This window comes from Ornithorhynchus anatinus, chromosome 20, assembly GCF_004115215.2.
Source record: "Ornithorhynchus anatinus isolate Pmale09 chromosome 20, mOrnAna1.pri.v4, whole genome shotgun sequence".
Taxonomy (NCBI): domain Eukaryota; kingdom Metazoa; phylum Chordata; class Mammalia; order Monotremata; family Ornithorhynchidae; genus Ornithorhynchus; species Ornithorhynchus anatinus.
Window position 1 is genome coordinate 19026520 of NC_041747.1, and position 20609 is coordinate 19047128.

Genomic DNA, 20609 nt, shown 5'->3' on the forward strand with positions numbered 1-20609 from the left:
ATATATATTTCTCATTCAGAAACCCCTTGCAGTTAGATTTGAATAGATATTTTGGTTCATTTCTGAAGTGTGAAGCCTTTCCCAGGAATCTGCCTTCAACAGCAGAAGTCCTTTAGAAATCTAGGAAACGATCTATCTGCCGTTTCCTTAGCCGCCGCCTGCTTTCGCTGCTTGCTAGGAGCCCACCCCCCCCCCCCACCCCGGGTTCCCCGACACTAAATCCAAATACGACCGACTTCACCCGCCAGAGAAATGCCCCAGCCTCACCGGGACTCGTGCGCGAGACTGTAAAAAGTGACGTTTCCCTGTACCAGCTACTTGCGAGGCTGCAGTTTAGGGATTCCAAGTCGTTCCTCTGGTAGAGAGTGAGTAGTCGTCAGCTTCCCGCCGAGGGGACGCCGATACGAACTTGTGTGAGCGGCAGCTGCCGCTCGTTACTAAAGGTCACCTTCCCTTTTTCAATACTTAGGTAAGTGCCTTTCTTACTGCGGCAGGGGACCAATGTCGCGGCTCGGTGGAAAGAGCCCGGGCTTTGGAGTCCGAGGTCATGGGTTCGAATCCCCGGCTCTGCCCCTTGTCAGCTGGGTGACTGTGGGCGAGTCACTTCACTTCCCTGTGCCTCAGTGACCTCACCTGGAAAATGGGGATGAAGACCGTGAGCCCCACGTGGGACGACCCGATTCCCGTGTCTTCCCCCAGCGCTTAGAACAGCGCTCGGCCCATAGTAAGCGCTTAACGGATACCCACATCGTTATCATTATGATGATGTCAGGTGCCTAGTGGCAATCCTAGGCCCAGGCCAGGTTCAGTTTCCCCGAGTGGAAAGAGACGAGACTAGGAACGATTTTCCCCATTCGGTGCTTTAAAACGAGTCCCCGGCTTTGCTTGGGGGAATGGGTGAGGAGGGTCTTGCTCTCCTTCCAGATTAACCGCCCTCCTTCCTCCTAGCTTTCTCAACACCAAACGTCCTTCGAGCCTTGCCCGGGATTCGTTCTGAATATTCAGCCTCATCTTCGCAGGTCTTGTCCTTCGCCCTCCCGTGCCCTCCGGCGGGATCCCGGCCCCTCTCGCTTCCAGCCGGACAGGCCGAGGGGCCTTTCCTCAGCCGGCTGCGCGTTTAGAAAGGAGGTTGTCGGCTTGGAGTCAAGTCAAACTACGGGTTTATTCACACCCTACCAACTCGGCGGAAAGCCTCGGCGATCCGGTTTCTATTAAAAAAAAAAAAAAAAAAATTGCGTATAAAGAGTGCCAGACGAAGGTCGCTCGACCGATTTAAAGGATTAAAATAACCTAGTGTTTGTCCTCAGCCGACCCAGAACACGTCGGACCGTCCCGCCGGTCCGAGCTGAAGGTTCGAATCGGGCCGGGACCTACAGCTTCTGAATCAGTATCGCCGAAGCACCTCCTCCGCCGTTGCAAATTCCCGCCAGACCATACTGTCCTTGCTTCAGCGCGTGGGCCATGTGAACCACCAGTCTCGCTCCCGACATTCTACGATCAGAAATTAAGGCGGGTGTTTAGTCTGGCAGGGTCGACGCCTTTTAGAGCATTTCTAAACACGCGAGGCGAACCTAGCAACAGGGGAGAAACGATCGCCGCTTTTAAAGAACACTGACGCGGCCCCTTCCCGTAGCTTCGGTCTGAAAGACTCGGGCCCGTTCAACACGTTTCGAAAGGTAAGTCTTTTACTTACCCAATCGGGTGTCCCAACGACACAGCTCCTCCGTTGATGTTCACTTTCCGGGGATCGATTTCCAGCATCTTAATGTTTGCTAGGGCCACTAAACTGAAGGCTTCGTTTACTTCCCACATGGTAACGTCTTCCTTTTTCAGACCCGCGTCTTTCAGGATCTAGATACAGAACGGGGTCGTTAGGGTCGAATCTCTGTAAACGGCCAAGTCAGAAATACCGTTCTCGTCCCAAGCGAGTTAGCATTGGGCTTAGTGGGTACTGCCGGCAACAGCGCATAGGCACGGGCAGGTTTTTTTGGTGGTTCATTTTTAACGGTGTGCGTCGAGCACCGTTCCAAGCACTGGGATAGATACAAGTCGATCTGGTCGGACCCGGTTCCTGCCCCACGCAGGGCTCCGAGTCTTAATCCCCATTTTACAGATGAGGGAACTGAGGCACCGAGAAGTGGAGGATCTGGGATGAGAACGGCGTGGCTCAGTGGAAAGAGCACGGGCTTTGGAGTCAGAGGTGATGGGTTCGAATCCCGGCTCGGCCACTCGTCGGCTGGGTGACTTTGGGCAGGTCACTTCACTTCTCTGTGCCTCAGTTACCTCATCTGGAAAATAGGGATTAAGACTGTCAGCCCCACGTGGGACAATCTGATTCCCCTGTGTCTCCCCCAGCCTTTAGAAGAGTGCTCGGCCCATAGTAAGCGCTTAACAAATACCAACATTATTAATCCAGGTCCTCCTGACGGCCGGGCCCGTTCTCTATCCGCTAGGCCAGGATGCTTCTCAGGGGACTGCAGCTTCGACTCGCCGTTTGAAGTGCAAAGTGAAGTCGGGCTGCCCTGAGCGTCCCTCGCACTTCGTTCCACTCCTTTTGGCAACTGTGCGGTCATGCTCTCGCCGTACGCGGCCTTTGTTTCACGGTCAAACTGAGGTTCCCCGTGACCAACATTTGTATCCTAGAGACAATCCACTGCATCCCATTAATGCATGATTCCAATTGTCAAGTTGGAGGCAACTGAAAAGACTGAGGCAAGTGAATGTCTACCAGATGATGACTGCTTATAACAGCACCAAACACCACACTGAAGGGTAGGAGAGAACTAGACTGGGGCCAGTTGCAAATTAAATACCCTAAGTGGGTCTTTTGTCCTTTAACGACCGAAAACGGTAAGCTGCTTAAATTACCATTAAAAATATCAGCCCCTTCTCCTATCACACTGCTACCTTGGGAAAAGGTTAGCAGTTTTAAGAGGATTTCCAAGACGCCCGCCAGAGGGTCGATTTTTCAATGCGACGCCTTGAGCTTAAGGAAACGTCTTAGCCTCCGTAAGGCCGCTTTTCAAGTTGGATCAGTTAGTGGCTTAATATTTAAAAAACACAAACGTTATTTGTTTCTAACACTGACCCTGCCAGCTTGCCCGCGGGGGAAAAAAAATGTCAGAACTAGGGTTTGCGCAGCAGGGATGAAAAGATAATCTTGGTTTTGAGGTTTCGGTGCCGTTTCGGGCGGTGCTTCGGGTGACTTTAAAAATGGAACCGGATAAAGAAAACAAGTATTTTGAAGGGCTCCTCTTTAACAGGTAGGAGTAGCTCTGGTCAGAGAACAAACGACGCATGACGGCAGTGTCCGTTTTCCAGAGTGAGTGCCAGTGACATTTTAGTCCCAGAATTGAGCAAGTGCTAGCCGGGCATCGGTGATGACTGCCAATATCCTTGTGAGATGGGCCCATCCTACTCAGGAAAGGCGAGGGTGAGGTGGCGTTAGCAAATCAAAGCCATGGGTGGTTAGGGCTTTTGGTCTTTCCAAATAATGGCCCAAATCCCTTCTGGCCTTGCCAAATAATGCTGGTGTTTGTTAAGCGCTTACTATGCGCAGAGCACTGTTCTAAGCGCTGGGGTAGATACAGGATCATGGGGTTGTCCCACGTGCGGCTCCCAGTCAATCCCCATTTTACAGGCGAGGTCACTGAGGCCCAGAGAAGTGATTTGCCCAAAGTCACACAGGTGGCAGAGCTGGGACTGGACCCCATGACCTCTGACTCCCAAGCCCGGGCTCTTTCCGCTGTGCCACGCTGCTTCTCCCGGAAGCCAAATAATCTGCAAGTGTGGCAAGAAGTACCGTAAAGCGCGAACTCTGAGGCGCTTAAAGGAAATTCACAGGAAACAGTCCGGCCTTGGTCACTTAAAAAGCCTCTTGGATCTACTCCCTATTGTAGGGTTGTTTGTGACTTGTTCCTAACTTGTTCTGTTAACCTAACCATCGTTAAGGATTATGCCATTCCCAATCTACCTTAACCTCTAGGGGTTAAGGGAAGGGCTAAGAGAATCGGACACGCACGCTTCTGCAGAGTCCGATCTCCCTCTTAAACCCAGCCTGGGTGAAAAGGACGGATAGCAACTCTTAACGCTTTACAACCGGAGTGGCCAAGATGCCCTGCCCGGCCCTCACCGTGAAGTGAGACTGGGGGAGGACGGAGCTTTTCAATGCATTACCTTGAATTAGCAATGGAGTTGTCTTTTCAAAAGGCCCGACACTGTTCACCGTTCTTACCTTCGGGACGGCATAAGCTGGTGCAACTGGAAAGTCGATCGGTGCCACGGCAGCATCTGCAAATGCTAAAAACGAAAATGAATCCGGTGAATGCCCGTTGCAATCCAGGCTCTTTACCTCGCAAATAGCGGGTGTCTGAGAGTTGGATCCTTTCAAAGGGCTTAAGTTTTGGGTGGTGGTTTTTTTCTGGGGAGCGCTGTTAAAATTAATGGAATTTGACAGCTTACTGGGTACAGAACACTGTAGTAGGCGCTTGGGAGCATACGGTAGACGAACACTAATGAACTCTTCGCTTGCGTTCTAGAGTGAAGCCAGCGAGATTCGGTACTTGTACTCAATATTATGAAAGATCTCAGCTCGCTAGGTGAGTCACGGGTTAGATCCCTGCACGTCTAAGGGCCGGGCACTAACAATAATAACTGTGGTGCTTAGATGCCAAACACCATATTAAGCATTGGGTTGGGTGCAAGATTAAGCGGGCAGGAACAGTCCCTGTCCCGGCGAGATGGAGAATGGGTATTTAATCTCCGTTCTGCAGAAAGGGAAACAGGCTCTGAGGAGTTAGATGACCTGCCCGAGTCTCAGAGCAGACGAGCGGCGGAGCTGGGATTAGAAGCCCAGTCCTAACCCCGGTCCTCTTTCTGCTGGGCTGCCCGAGGGGCTGCAGAAAGCACGTATGCGTCGGGGAGAATTAAACCGCAGCTGTCCCCCGAAGAATGCCGGGATATGGTCCGGGATTCATTCGTTCAGTAGTATCTATTGAGCGCTTACTATGTGCAGAGCACTGTACTAAGCGCTTGGAATGGACAAATCGGTAACAGAGACAGACGGTCCCTGCCCTTTGACGGGCTTACGGTCTAATCGGGGGAGCAATAATAGAATCAAGGTGATGTACACCTCATTAACAAAATAAATAGGGTAATGAAAATATATACAGTTGAGCGGACGAGCACAGTGCTGAGGGAAGGGGAAGGGAGAGGGGGAGGAGCAGAGGGAAAGTACGAGTTAAGCGGGGACACGGTCTCTGGCCCACGTGGGGCTCAAGCTCTTAATCCCCATTTTGCAGATAATGGTAATGTCGGTATTTGTTCAGCGCTTACTATGTGCAGAGCACTGTTCTAAGCGCTGGGGGAGATACAAGGTCATCAGGTTGGCACCGCGCCCTGCCCCTCCTCTCTTCGTCCTCCTGCCACCCCCTGCTACGCCCCTTTCCTCTCGAGCCGCCAACCCAAACCCATACAGAAAGTCTCCTCCTGCTCAGGGCTAGCCACGGTGCGGGTCGGGGCCGTGACTGGCGGCTGACCTACGTCTGGCTGGGGGGTACTGCCATGCGGGTCCAATTTAGCTGGGGTAAAAAGAAAAAAGAGAGGGCAGGGGTCACCCATCACCCTCTCCCCAGTGAGTGAAAGTACTGATCAGACAGGAGAAGACTGCAAAGAGTTTAATGACCATCTGCCAGGTCCGTGTCCGGGCACCTATAGCCCGGCTGGCCGCCTTCTCCCTATCGTTGATCTCAGCGACGAAGGGCCGTGACGTCGTCGGCCCCAAAACCGAAGCTCCTCGAGGGCAGGGAATGGGCCTTGCTCCTTTCATTCATTCAATAGTATTTACTGAGCGCTTACTTTGTGCAGAGCACTGTACTAAGCGCTTGGAATGGGCAAGTCGGCAACAGATAGAGACGGTCCCTGCCCTCTGACGGGCTCACGGTCTAATCGGGGGAGACGGACAGACAAGAAGGTATCGGCTCATAAAATTAAATGCTCAAGAATCTGGTAAACCAGGGCTAACACTAGCCTGCAGAGCTTCTCCTTCTAGACCGGAAGCCCTTTGGGGGCAGGGACTGTGTCTGCCATCTCTAATAATAATAACAATGATCATGTTGGTATTTGTTAAGCGCTTACTAGGTGCAGAGCCCTTTTCTAAGCGCTGGGGGTAGATACAGGGTAATCAGGTTGTCCCACACGAGACTCACAGTTGATCCCCATTTTACAGACGAGGGAACTGAGGCACAGAGAAGTGAAGTGACTCGCCCACAGTCACACAGCTGCCAAGTGGCAGAGCCGGGAGTCGAACCCATGAACTCTGAGGTGTATGGTCCTCTCCCGTGTGCTTAGTAGAGTACAAGAAGCAGCATGGCTTAGAGGAAAGAGCCAGGCTTGGGAGTCAGAGGTCATGGGTTCTAACTCCGTCTCCGCCTATCGCGCTGCTGTGTCACTTCACTTCCCTGGGCCTCAGTTACCCCATCTGGGAAATGGAGATTAAGACCGTGAGCCTCATGGGAGACAACCCCATTACCTCCTATCTCCCCCAGCGCTTAGAACAGTACTTGGCATATAGTAAGCGCTTAACAAATACCATCATCATCATCATCATTATTATTAGGGAGTGCTTGACCCACGGTACAGCCTCAAATACCATGGACTGATTGAAGGAAGTGATGACTTCAGATACAGACATTCGCTTCGGGGGCCCTGTACTGCTTACTCAGCTAGGTTTCTCCTGCCCTGGCGGACTCCTTAGAAGAGCAAAGCCCTGACAGGAATCAGGGGCGGGGGGGAAAAGATCAAATATCGGGCCCTTCCAATCTTCCTCCTTTCAGCCCTGTGACAGCACTGAAAACCAGACCGCTTCCGTGAGGAGTTCGGAAAGACCTAGTGATTTTACACCAAGCCTGGTGGTGGAATGAGCATGCCCGGGCTGTTTCCTACCTGCTATTCTCGCCAGGGGCTTGACGTTAAGCCTCTTGGCCGCTTCTGCGGTCATGAGAACCACGGCAGCTGCTCCGTCATTCAGCGTGCTCGCGTTGGCCGCCGTCACCGTTCCTGAGAGAGATGAAAGTTGGATGTCACGGCGGCCGGCCGAGACTCGGCGTTTCGGAGGTTTGCCCCGCTCCCCCCTTGGTTTAGCGCCTGCGTGGGCAAGCGGGCTCTTAGGGGACCCCACTTCTGGTCAAGAATGAGGGACGGAGTGACTGCAATCCTCTGCCCTGCTCTCCTCCCCCTTGGCCTGATGACAGAGTCGGGTGTTTCAAGCTCACGGGCCCACAGCCTGGGTGATCCTACTCTCCGCTAGCTCTGCAGAGCGGTGGTGGAGGGAGCCTGGTCTCCCTTTCCACTGTCCCCAAGGGTGGAGGGGAATGTCCTTGGAGCCAGATTATTAAGAAGCAATAATCCTCGACTATCAGGGATCCTGCCTCGCGTGAGGGCGAGTACGGCGGCTAAGACGATCCATCTGAAAAAACGTACTTCTTCACTGTCCAAGAGAGCCCGTGAAACAGGCTTCCAAGATGGACGACTGCAGCCTACCGATCCAAACTCCTGGATCGGAAAGCCGAATAAAAACAGGCAGGGCAATAAAAACCACGCAAGGTGAACGCGCAAGAGTCAGTAAAGACCTGCAAAAATCGACAAAGGCCATACCCAACTGAGGTAGAGAGAAAAAAAGGGCTAGAAACAACATCTTGCAAGGGCTGCCAGTTACTTCAAATTTCTTCAACTATATCAAAAGCAGAAAGCTCTGTTGGCATAAAACAGAGGATTAAAGAGGAGTCTGGCAATTGATCAGTGAATTTTTGGTTATAGTTACCAATAAGGTTCCATCGCAATGAGGGCAGTGGCGGCAGTTCTAAGAATCTGACTGGACTGTGGAAGCCACTTATGTTTTCTACCAGATCCATGAGGAAAAAGTAGGAAGAAAAAAATAATAAGATGGGCAATACCTTAGGAGAATTCTAAAGAAATTAAGTGAGGAACTTCTGGCTCGAGTGTGCATCGGTCACGTCTCTGAGATGATCCTGGGCAGCGCAGACCATGAATCTCATGGCTACAGCTGGCAGATCGGTAGCATTATTAACACCGGCAAGTGTTGAGTGGGGAAAGGGTGTGTGATTTCTAAAGGAAAGCCTTGCCCCGCTAACCTTCTGGGATTCTTTCCTAAGACTGCTAAGGGGAAAGAGGGGGAAAACGACGCAGGGAACGACACAGTCAAAATTTTGAAATCCCAGTTTGGGTCAGAGCTGAGAGTACAGGTAAGAAGCTTTGCCTGATCACTGAAGGAGCCAAACGACGCAGAAAACCGTGCCAAGCAGCGGAGGACCGTTTGATGATCAGAGTAAGAGTTAACCTTTCTTCTTCAGAGCCGCTGAAGGAAAAACACCTCGCCTGGCATTGTATCAGAATGGCAAGTTGTGCCTGCATGCCGTAACTCTGGAGGGAAACCTTATTTGGATGGAAACGGTACGGCCTATGGAAAGAGTACAGGCCCGGGAGCCAGAGATTCTGGGCTCTAATTCCTGCTCCGCCACTTATCTGCCGGGTGACCGTGGGCAGGTCACTTCACTTCTCTCTGCCTCAGTGACCTCATCTGTAAAATGGGGATCGAGACTGTGAGCCCCACTTGGGACGAGGACCGTGTCCCACCTGATTATGGCGTATCTACCTGTGGAAGTAAACAGACTCCAACTCTTCTTTGATCAAGAAGCAAGAGAAGTCTTGATTTCAGCAACTGCAGAATGGAGTAGGAGCACAGGGTGTTTCCCTTAGGGTCTGCTCTCCCCCGCTGAGAGAAGCAAGCGGGGGAGCTTTTACAGGTAAAAAAACAAGTCTGAGGGCACTCCATACTTTTATCCTTTCCTTTCCTCACCCAACAAAGCAGCTGTGGCAGGAAATATCCCATTGGTATCTGCCCTCCCTGAGCAGCTCACCGCTGCTTAAGAAATTTGAACTAAAGGGTGTGTTTGCAGAGTCAGTGGCTCTAAGATGGAGTTCTGCCTCACAATGACAGGTCTTTTACTCTCACCTACCCATCGCTTAGCATAGTTAAGCTAAGCGCTTAACAAAAACCATTAAAAAAATTTAAAAAAAACACCCTAAAAGCCCAAAGAGAGAGGGAGCAATTCCTCAGGTTAGCAGAGAGTCAGCATACCCTTCTTCCCAGCGGCCACCAAAGATTGGTCAAGATGATCTGCAAGGGGGAACAACTCCATCATCACAGTTACTCTATATTTAGATTTTCAAAAGGCTTTTGACAAGGATCTGCCCCCCAAAACAAACTGATCAGGGGATTAGCAACTGCCTAATAGACGAAGCAAAGGGTAGGGATGAAGGGCTACTTTACCGAAGGGAAAAGTGTAAAAGCGAGCAAGGGAAAGATCAATGAGAGCTACTACCGGGAGTTGTAGACTAAACTGGATGGGACAGGATGATTAATCAGATTACATCATCTTTCTGACCTTTATCCTGACTAAAGAAAGATCTTGGAGTCATGGTTAACGGTTCCCTTAAATAGCCCAAGGTGTGCCAATAACCAAGAAGGCCAGTGCCGTTCTTGGCGTTGGCATTAAGACTCTAGGAGGAAGACAAACCACTAAGTTTAATATTATACAAAACTAGGGGCTGGGATTCTGCATCTCGTTCAGGTAATTCTGGCACAAAAAGGACACGAGAGCTGAAAGAGGGCCCGAGAAGGACAACTAAGATGATGAGAGAAAGGAAGCAGTTTCCACGAGAAGAAACTCGAAAAAAATAAAGATGAAGCAGCATGGGGTTAGGGCAACACAGCACTGTCGTCCACCAAATCCCACACGCCAAAGTCGCCCGTTAAAGCTTGAAGGTTCAAGACAAATAAGAGGAAATGCTTTTTTAAACCAACACATGGAATTCGCTACTTTAGGAAGATCTGCCGGCAATGGATTCAAGACAGATTTAGACACGTTCATGCAGGACAGGTTCCCGATGGGTTATCTGAAGGGAGAAGAAAGTTAGAAGTTATATCCCACCTCATCAGGACACTGGCCCAAGCGGGTCACCAACTCACCACCGCTTCAGGGCTGCCAAAGGGGAGTGAGGCAACTGCCTCAGGAGCCAACTTTAAGGGGCACTGCAGCTCTGGGGGCATTCAATTCGTAGAAATAAATCTGAAATGAGATGCTGAATTTTTAAAGAAAATACTTACCGTTTTCTTTTTGGAAAACAGTTTTCAGTGTTGGAACCTTGGTGAAATCAACACGTTTATATTCTTCATCCTCTTTCACAACCACATCTGGTTTTCCTATAAATGACGGATATTCCGTGAACAAAACAAGAAACGTCGTGTTCTTTGACCTATCAGAAATCCCCACCTAACAGTACATCCTGTAACTTATTCTAATTTACAAAGACGCCTAAATTCCACTGATTTGGGTTACCAGGCTTATGTGGTGATCGTGTTCTGCAAAAGTTTAATAACTGAATTTACATTTGAAATGTAAAATTACATTAATTGTCTGCCATAAACGACATCAACTAACTTTGAATAACGCGCTTTGATTATGACTTTACTGGAGTTGGGTAGTTCAGTTATGTGAAATTAGGTACATTTCACTCATTTCATTTATGACATTTTAAGACTAAAATTAAATGTCACAAGCCCATCTAATTTCCTTTCCCAAATAAAGGTCACGTATCTCAGAAAAATTAGAACGAGCGTGACTACGTAAGCTAAGGGTACCGATGTATTTATTAGTTGAGCTATAAAAGAACTGTTAGTATAACCGTGAATTGGAAAATAAATCCACTCAGCATATTTTTTTTCCAACATTAATCCTAATATCTCATACCTGGGATCACACTGGATGGAAACCTCAAATGACATCTATACTTAGAGACAAATTTGCAAGAGATTAGGCTTTTACCTTTTTGGGTTATAGTAACGGGAACAATTTCATCTTTAAAGGTTCCTGCTTCCCACGCTGCTTTGCTCTTTGTGTAAGAGCTTATGGCATAGGCATCCTGTTCTTCTCGGGAAATATTAAGCTTCTTAGCTGTGTTTTCCGCACAGTTACCCTAATTAAAATTAAGAACTTTTAAAAAAATATTTTTTGAAAGAAAAAAGTTCAACTTCTCAGATATCATAAAAAAATGTCAAGTTACACTCACGATCTCTCAAGATAGAGTCCTGCATGTGGGGAATAAAATGGTCTAACGTATCGGCCCAGCCCAAATTGGACATAAGAAAATTGCCAGACTGCAAAACTATTATTGTCCTCGCAATTTTTAAAGTTTCCACCCAGGAGACAAAGTCCACTTGCTTTCCTTCTGTTTTTGTTCCCTTTTAGAGGACTGGGATTTGAATTTATCTGCAAAATGGCAAATTAATGACTGCTGTCTCTTCTGCACCCCACCCAAATGTTCCTGAGTAGAAACATTCATCACCCAACCTGCACCTCTGCTGCGACCACCTGAATTAAGAGAAGTGTCAGATACGCAGGTCGCTCGCTTGACACGAACCTCCTGTTCCTCTATTCTGCACTCAATAACGTGGCCCCCAAATTTCCTAGGTTCATATAATTTTATTACAGATGAACACATTGTCTTGGAGTGCGCTGCCCTGAAACAAAAAGCAAGAAGGCTTGTTCTTCTAAACCGTAATGTATAGCCATGTACTGATGTCTTAGGATAGAACACTGTTTTCCTACATAGAAACTGAAGTCCGTTACCAACCATCTGATGACCCTCACCCCCGTGAATGTCAGCATTTACCATGTGAATTTTGTTGTAGACATCCGTTAATCCATCTTTTACGATCAGATCTTCAAGCTTTACTCCTCCATAAGGGGTGGATCCTCTGCTCATGACATATGGAACATTAGACATGCTCTCCATGCCACCTGCAACCATCACGTCCTGCTCAACCAAACAACACATCGAGTAAATGTGACTTAACAGCCGCAGGCCAGTGAATTCCTCTCAATCACAACCTCCCCCAAAAGACAAACAGAGAAACCATAACTATATGAAAACAAAAATTATTGAGAGGACTGAGGGCTGGCTAGCCTGTACTAGTGAAAAAAGATATTTGACCCCGATTTCAACCACAGCAAGGAAGCTGGCAAGTTAGACTGTTAGCGCCACGGGGGAAAGGGACTGTGTCTGCCCTGGTCATCCAGTATCGTCCTCGGTGCTTAGTACGGCACTTGACACCCAATGCTTGACAAATGCCACAATATAAAGTCCTATCTACAGTCAGTTCTCTTGAAAAACCCTAAATTAGGGAAATCCTGTGGGCGTCTTGACACCACATACATCCATTTCTTTCGACATGACATCATATTCAGAGAGACGCGCATCATGGAAATAACATTCCCCGATAGGACTTTATCCAAAATTAACGTTCCCCGATAAGATTTTATCCAAAATACGTAGTAAAGGCACACCGATCGGATCTTGAGACCCCAATTCAAGGCGAACGGACGAAACCTTCAAGCAAAATACACTCCACCTGAGCAAAAGCTGACACGGTGCACCACAATGACTTTCTCCTCCTTGCCCAAGAGCTTCATCTGAGCTGGCCTAGCCAGTCAGGTGGGATCTGATGCAATACCACTGCTCTTCTGGGTACAAACTCATGCTGCCTTTTTTTTTAAATGAAATGATTTGAACTTTGTACACACAAAACTTTGTACACACAAAACTTTGTACACACGGGTTGCTTTTTAAAAATCATCTGATTAACACGGTATTTGCTGCTAAGAGAAACTCATTCCCCTCACCTGGTGTCCACACATAAGATTCTGAGAGGCCATCATAATAGATTTCATTCCTGAAGCACACACTTTGTTGACAGTAGTGCAAGGGGTGCCAATTGGTAGACCTAGGACAGAAGCAATCAAGACACTCTCCTTAACAACTCAGTTAACTTTTTCCATCTTTACTCCAAAATCCAAGTAGTTTAACCTACACAGGTGCATTTTCCCAAGATATCGGACACAAGATAGTGATTGCATGCAAAGGCCATCTTCAAATGGGAGTTAAAAATCTACCCACCCTCCAGCACCTCCCTCAATTACTAATGTTATGAGGAGAGCACCGATCACATTTAGCCTATCGGCAATGTTTCGGATGCAGACACTATTACAAATCGGCATTACACAGTAAATTATCTTATCGCAAGTCCAGCGGTAATAACCAAGTACTAGTTGATACCTGCACCCAGCACTGCTTGCCTTGTTGGGGCTTGTCCTTGTCCTCCTTGGATGACATTTCCCATATAAGCTTCTTTCACTTCTTCTTTCGGGATCCCTAAAACGGCAGTTGGGATCAATCACCGATGGTCAATATTACATTCAGTTCAGTTAATATTTACTGGTGTTCCTTGAGGGTGATTTTTCGGTACAAATGAAGCTTCCAGGAGTATAAAATAGAGGCTTTATTTATTAAGGCTTTGAACTTTTGTTTTCAAGTCTATCGGTCATGATTTGGAAACCCAAGTCACTGCAGTTCTTAGAACAAAGTCCTTCCTTCATTCACCCAGCTTTCAAGAGGGCGGCTCACGCCCGCTTTTAAAATTTATCATCTTCTCTACCCATTCCGCTGACCCTCATCCCCTCTCTTTATAAAAACACTTGCTCCTACCCTTTGTGTTTCCCAACAGCCACCTGCAAGCACTCGCTCTCTGAAGATGCCTTCTTCTATACCCTCACACGTGCTCGCCTCCCCTCTATTCAAAAAGAGTCTTCCCCTGGATCCCTCGGCGTTCTCTAGCTACGGCCCCATCCTTAACCAAATTCCCGGATGGCTTTTATACAACTTTCTCTCCTCCAACTCGCTTCTTGGATACATTACAACCTGGTCCCCATCCGTCACTCCACTGGGATTTCCCCCTCCAAGATCACCAATGACCTTCTCCTCGCTGAATCGAATCGGCTCTACTCTACTTTAACCTTCTCTTGAGGACTCCCCCTTCCTGATAAAACTAAGGTTGGCTAGCATGTTGACCCAAACCTCTCTCTTGATTCTCTTTCTATAGCTCTGGCCACTCCTTTTTGGCCTTTTTCTTCACTGGCTCATATGCCCCTTACTCCCTAATAGTGTGGGAAGACCTTCAGAGCTATTTTGGATCCCCCTTCTCTGCTCAAATTGCAATCATTCCGTTAGAAAGCTCATACACTGCCAAGCCGTCAGCTATGACCTCTAAAAGATGACTCCCAAATCTATCTCACTGACCTTGATCCCTTTTCACCTCATTATCTCCACGCAGATACCTTAAATTCATTATTTCTAAAATTAGACTCATCTTCCTTCCCCAATCCACTACTCCACCTGCCTTCCCAATCACAGTCAATTTCACCATTCTCCCTGTCTTGGAAGCCTGCAAACTTGGTAATATCTCCTTGTCTCCTTGCTCTCTTTCAACACTTGGATTCCTGACAATTTTTCTTCCTCGACATTTCCCGAATCAGCGTCTTCTTCACCACCCTGGTCTAAGCATTTGAAACATCCCCGACAGACTACTGTGGTAGAAATTGTAGCCAGGGATGTGGGTGTCAAGTCAGCTCAAACCATCCAAAAAACTGAAAAACTGCTAGGCGGAGCCTAGTGAATTCATCTTTTCCTGCAAGAGTATATATTTATGCTTCAATCCAAGGCCGGCTAGGCAAAACACCCTCTTCTTAACAGGGCCCTTCTTGAGAAATCAAATTAGACAGTGACTCTCTGTACGGGGAGTACTTTGTGGACAGGGCTCGCATCAACTCTATTTCACTGTACCATCCTGAGCGCTTTTAGGACATTGCTCTGCGCACGGTAAGTCATAATGATAATGACTCAGTTGTGATGGTCAGGCAACAAGTCTGAAGTAATTACGTGTCCCAGAGAGTGACAGATCTTCTCACACCAGTCTCCCAAATGACAGCATTAGGTAGAAAAAAGATGCCGCGGAAGGAAACAAATGGTTTGCCAACATCTCAGCTTTCCTACACTCAAAATTTCAAAATAAACCAGGTGCTCAGCATTAGCTAAAATGCTATCCACTTTGAAAAATTGGCATTTCCAGTGAAAAGTCTTGCAACTTCCCTATTGACAATCTGTCATCATATATTGGTTGCTACTGACCACAGGATTTGCCCACATAAAAGGTTCTTTGTTTATGTTAGTTCTAATCGGCAAGACAAACCTTAGTTTGGTATCTTTGCCTTTCTTTCTAATTTGACTCGGTGTTTACTGAGGCCTCAGGCCTCTGTAAGTTCAGTTACTTCAGAAACCCCAAAGGAATGCGCCTCCAAATTTTACCAGTGATCAGACTCTGAGTTCAGTGTACAACCTAGTTCTTAATAGCCACGATATAACCAATATTTTCTGATTGAAGACATTATAATTGCTACACAGCTCCTGGAAAAAAAAAACCACCAGCCCAACCGAAAAAAGGAAAACTACCCACCTGCCTTTTCAACTGCTCCTTGAATTGCAATGGAGCCAAGTTTAGTAGCTGGAAGTGAGGAAAGGCATCCCAGAAAAGAGCCGATCGGCGTCCTTGCAGCGCTTACTATGACCACTTCCTAGTGTCAGATTTTGAAAAAAAGTTATTTAAAATATCTTTTTCCAGAATGCTTAAAGAACAAAAGTAATGTCCTACAAAACAAGTGTTTTTCAAAGAACGGTAAATAACCATCTATTATTCATATGGCTACGAAACACCTGACAACAGAGAGTGATATAACCTAATCCAATTCTTGATTGGCTAGAAATTCTTAGAATTTCAACAAAATATCCCTACTGATGCAGAAATAACCTTCTCCAACTACTTTATAAAGCTTCCATTGATCCTTATAGAGAGTAGTTGTAAATTATGTGCTTTAACTTGTGATTTTACACTTACATTCAAGGTGCTTTGAGAAGCATAATGCCGTCGTGCATACTTCAAGTCCTGGGGTGAGAAATTAAGACGGTTACAAGGCACAATAAAAAAGCCACTCATTAAAGTACATTTCTGGAAAATGTGAGACACTCAACCCTCACCTACATAGTTACGCAACTAATGATGAAAGTGTACGATGCCAAGTTGACAAACCTTGATTATTTAAGATAACCTATTAGCCTTCTGAACTTTGGCCTCTAGACTTAATACTATCATCGTAAATACTGCCGAACTATGTCCCATATTTCTAGACCAAATCTTCTTGGCCAACTAGGAGTTTCCCTTTTTATAGATCCAAGAAAATAAAGTTTTTATAGTCTTGCATAAAAGATGATGAAAATCCACAAAGATATTAAAAAAAAAACTTTTTACTTTTTCCATTGTATGGACAACAATATAATTTTGTTGGAAGCCAGATGAGGAAAAAAACCCTACTCAGCCAGGAAAAGACATATTAGAGAAAATGCTACATTATAATGGAATTTCAAGTTTACTTAAAAACTAACTTGAATAAAACGTACGTCTGGTTTTCAGTGTACAGATTGAGATTACGCTAATCATTCAACATAGATTTCCTCAACTACGTTAGATATGAGGGGGGAAAAAGGTTCTAGAAGTGGTGAAATTCCTCAGTTGTCTTCGGCTTTTTCTTCCTTTTGGGGCAGTGACTTCAAAGAACGACATGGTCATAAGGAGAAAATTTAGGGCAATCCAAGAACACAAAAGTGTTCCGCAACTAAATCTGAAATGCTCCCAGGGAGAGTTCTGCCTTCCATTATACTAAATCAACCGGGAGTTGGAGGTGGGACCAAAAAAGAAGGGTGAATTAGTAAAAAAATCCGCAAGTCACAAATGAGGCAGACGGAGAGGAGAATGTCAGAAGAGGGCTGAAGATCCAGTGCTGCTGCACCTGCCGACTTTTGTGGGCGGGGCAAGAGGGGTTCGATATTTTGTGGAGAAGCAGCGGGGCTCGGTGGAAAAGAACCCGGGCTGGGGAGTCGGAGGTCCTGGGTTCGAATTCTGCCTCCGCCACTTGTCAGCTGGGTGACCGTGGGCCAGTCACTTCACTTCTCTGGGCCTCAGTTCCCTCATCTGTCAAATGGGGATGAAGACTGGGAGCCTCACGTGGGACAACCTGATGACCTTGTGTCTCCCCCTCGGCGCTTTGAACAGTGCTCTGCACATAGTAAGCGCTTAAGAAATACCAACATTATTATTAATCCCGCCTCTGCCACTTAGCTGTGTGACTGTGGGCCAGACACTTCACTTCTCTGGGCCTCAGTTCCCTCATCTGTCAAATGGGGATGAAGAGTGGGAGCCTCACGTGGGACAACCGGATGACCCTGTATCTCCCCCAGCGCTTAGAACAGTGCTCTGCCATAGTAAGCACTGAACAAATACTAATATTATTATTAAGAAAATAAACGGGGTCATAAATGAGACGAATGGAGGGGAAGGGGGAGGAGCAGAGGGTCACACAGACACACAGACAGAGCAGGAAAACCACACCACCCCGATTCTTCTCGGGCAGGACGTGTGGCTCCTGTGGGCCCAGGGGGAAGAGGTGTTCATTCATTCATTCAATAGTATTTATTGAGCGCTTACTAGGTGCAGAGCACTGGACTAAGCGCTTGGAATGGACAAATGGGTAACAGTTAGAGACGGTCTCTGCCCTCTGACGGGCTTACGGTCTCATCGGGGGAGATGGACAGACATGAACAGTAGCAATAAATAGAATCGAGAGGAAGAACACCTCATTAAAACAATAGCAAATAAATAGAATCAAGGTGATGTACATTTCACGGCGATGTGGAGAAGCAGCGTGGCTCAGTGGAAAGAGCCCGGGCTTGGGAGTCAGAGGTCATGGGTTCGAATCCCGACCCCGCCACTTGTCCGCTGTGTGACCGTGGGCGAGTCGCTTCGCTTGTCTGGGCCTCAGTTACCTCCTCTGTCAAATGGGGATTAACTGTGAGCCTCACGTGGGACAACCTGATGACCCTGTATCTCTCCCAGCGCTTAGTACAGTGCTCTGCACATAGTAAGCGCTTAACAAATACCAACATTATTATGTACATCTCATTAACAAAATAATAGAATCAGGGTGATGTATATTTCATTAACGAAACAATAGAATCAGGGCGATGTATATTTCATTAACAAAACAACAGAATCAGGGTGATGTATATTTCATTAACAAAATAACAGAATCAGGGTGATGTACATCTCATTAACAAAATAACAGAACCAAAGGGATGTACATCTCTTTAACAAAATAATAGAATCAAGGTGTTGTACATCTCATTTACAAAACAGAATCAAGGGGATGCACATCTCATTAACAAAACAATAAAATCAAGGGGATGCACATCTCATTAACAAAACAATAAAATCAAGGGGATGTACATTTCATTAACAAAATAACAGAATCACGGTGATGTACAGCTCATTAACAAAACAATAGAATCAAGGTGTTGTACATCTCATTGACAAAATAATAGAATCATGGGGCTGTACAACTCATTAACAAAATAAATAGAATAAGGTGTTGTACATCTCATTAACAAATAAAGAGAATCAAGGGGATGTACATCTCATTAACAAATAAATAGAATCAAGGGGATGTACATCTCATCAACAAATAAATAGAATCAAGGGGATGTACATCTCATCAACAAAATAAATAAAATAAGGTGATGTACATCTCACTAACAAAATAATAGAATCAAGGGGATGTGCATCTCATCAATAAAATAAATAAAATAAGGTGATGTACATCTCATTAACAAAATAACAGAATCAAGGGGATGTGCATCTCATCAACAAAATAAATAAAATAAGGTGATGTACATCTCATTAACAAAATAACAGAATCAAGGGGATGTACATCTCATGAACAAAATAAATAAAATAAGGTGATGTACATCTCACTAACAAAATAATAGTATCAAGGGGATGTACAGCTCATCAACAAAATCACAGAATCACGGTGATGGACAGCTCATTAACAAAATATTAGAATCAAGGTGTTGTGCATCTCATTAACAAATAAGCAGAATCAAAGGGAATGTACCTCTCATTACCAAATAAATACAATCAAGGGAATGTACCTCTCATTACCAAATAAATACAATCAAGGGAATGTACATCTCATTACCAAATAAATTGAATCAAGGGGATGCACCTCTCATTAACCAAATAAACAGGCTAATAAAAAAATGTATACAAACGAGGGGAGGAGCAGAGGGCAAGGGGGGCGAAGAGGGTTTATCAGCGGGGAGGTGAAGGGGGGGAGCGGCGGGTTTAGCCGTTGTCCTCACCCGCAGCAGGCGGCCAGGGAGGGAGAGGCCCGGGGCCCTCAGGGCCGCCATGGCGGCCGCGGCCTCCTGCCAGGAGACACCACCACGACCACGACGACGAAGCACGCATGCGCGGCGCGGGCCCCCGCCGGCCCCTTAAGCTTCCATCCCGCCGCCGCCCCGCCCGTCGCCTCCGCCAATCGGAGGGCCGGGATTCTGAGGCGCGGCAGGCCATTGGCCGGCCGCCGCGGAGGGGGCGGGGCCGGGCGGACCCGTGACGTCACTCCGCCGACGTCAGCGGGGGGCGCCTGGCCTCCCCCCCCCCCGCAGGACTGGCCTGTCAATCAACATGGGGTACCTATTAATAACAGGCATAATCATGTTGGTGTGTGTTAAGCGCTCACTACGTGCAGAGCGCTGTTCTAAGCGCTGGGGGAGATCCGGGGTCATCTGGTGGTCCCACGTGGGGCTCACCGTCTCCATCCCCATTTGACAGATGAGGGGACTGAGGCCCAGAGAATAAGAATAATAATGTTGGCATTTGTTAAGCACTTACTAGGTGCAGAGCGCTGTTCTAAGCGCTGGGGGAGATCCGGGGTCATCTGGTGGTCCCACGTGGGGCTCACCGTCTTCATCCCCATTTGACAGATGAGGAGACTGAGGCCCAGAGAATAAGAATAATACTGTTGGTATTTGTTAAGCACTTACTAGGTGCAGACCGCTGTTCTAAGCGCTGGGGGAGATCCGGGGTCATCAGGTGGTCCCACGTGGGGCTCACAGTCTTCATCCCCATTTGACAGAAAAGGGGGCTGAGGCACAGAGAATAATAATAATAATAACGTTGGTATTTATTAAGCGCTTACTACGTGCAGGGTGCTGTTCTAAGCACTGGGGGAGATCCAGGGTCATCTGGTGGTCCCACGTGGGGGTCACAGTCGTCATCCCCATTTTAATAATAATAATGTTGGTATTTGTTAAGTGCTTACTCCGTGCAAAGCACTGTTCTAAGCGCTGGGGGAATACAAAGTGATCAGGTTGTCTCACGTGAGGCTCCCAGTCTTAATCCCCATTTTACAGATGAGGGAACTGAGGCCCAGAGAAGTGAAGTGACTGGCCCACGGTCACCCAGCTGACAAGTGGCCGAGCCGGGATTCGAACCCATGACCTCTGCCTCCGAAGCCGGGGCTCTTTCCACTGAGCCACGCTAAGTGCTGGGGTAGACAGACGCTCGTCCAGTTGGACACAGTCCGTGTCCCGTAGGGGGCTCCGAGGCGCCATTTTCCAGATGAGGTAACCGAGGCATAGAGAACTGACTTACCCCAGGTAACGCAGCAGACACGTGGCGGGGGCAGGATTAGAACCCCGGTCTTCCGAATGCCAAACCCGGGCTCTAGCCAGCGGGCCACGTT

At 47.3% G+C, this 20609-nt stretch overlaps 1 protein-coding gene across 1 annotated transcript; it reads right to left on the reverse strand.

The window, feature by feature from the left end:
• Window positions 1-1143: 1143 nt before the first annotated feature.
• ACAT1 (acetyl-CoA acetyltransferase 1) lies at window positions 1144-19328 on the reverse strand. The gene is made up of 12 exons (XM_029048371.2): window positions 19222-19328; window positions 15866-15913; window positions 15428-15545; window positions 13195-13290; window positions 12762-12862; window positions 11752-11895; window positions 10905-11055; window positions 10187-10282; window positions 6943-7056; window positions 4235-4299; window positions 1694-1851; window positions 1144-1491 (listed from the first exon to the last, which is right to left on the reverse strand). The coding sequence occupies exons 1-12, from the start codon at window positions 19270-19272 to the stop codon at window positions 1371-1373; spliced, it is 1263 nt and encodes a 420-aa protein (XP_028904204.1). The 5' UTR covers window positions 19273-19328; the 3' UTR covers window positions 1144-1370.
• Between the last annotated feature and the right edge of the window lie 1281 nt (window positions 19329-20609).

What these genes read in the sequence shown, in the direction of transcription:
- ACAT1 (XM_029048371.2), bottom strand. Translation starts at nt 19,272, where the DNA reads ATGGCGGCCCTGAGGGCCCCGGGCCTCTCCCTCCCTGGCCGCCTGCTG. An exon ending in TCTACAACAAAATTCACATG is followed by an intron (nt 11,056 to 11,751) that starts GTAAATGCTGAC and finishes AATTTTAATTAG; the next exon opens with GGTAACTGTGCGGAAAACAC. An exon ending in TCGTTGGGACACCCGATTGG is followed by an intron (nt 1,492 to 1,693) that starts GTAAGTAAAAGA and finishes TTCTGATCGTAG; the next exon opens with AATGTCGGGAGCGAGACTGG.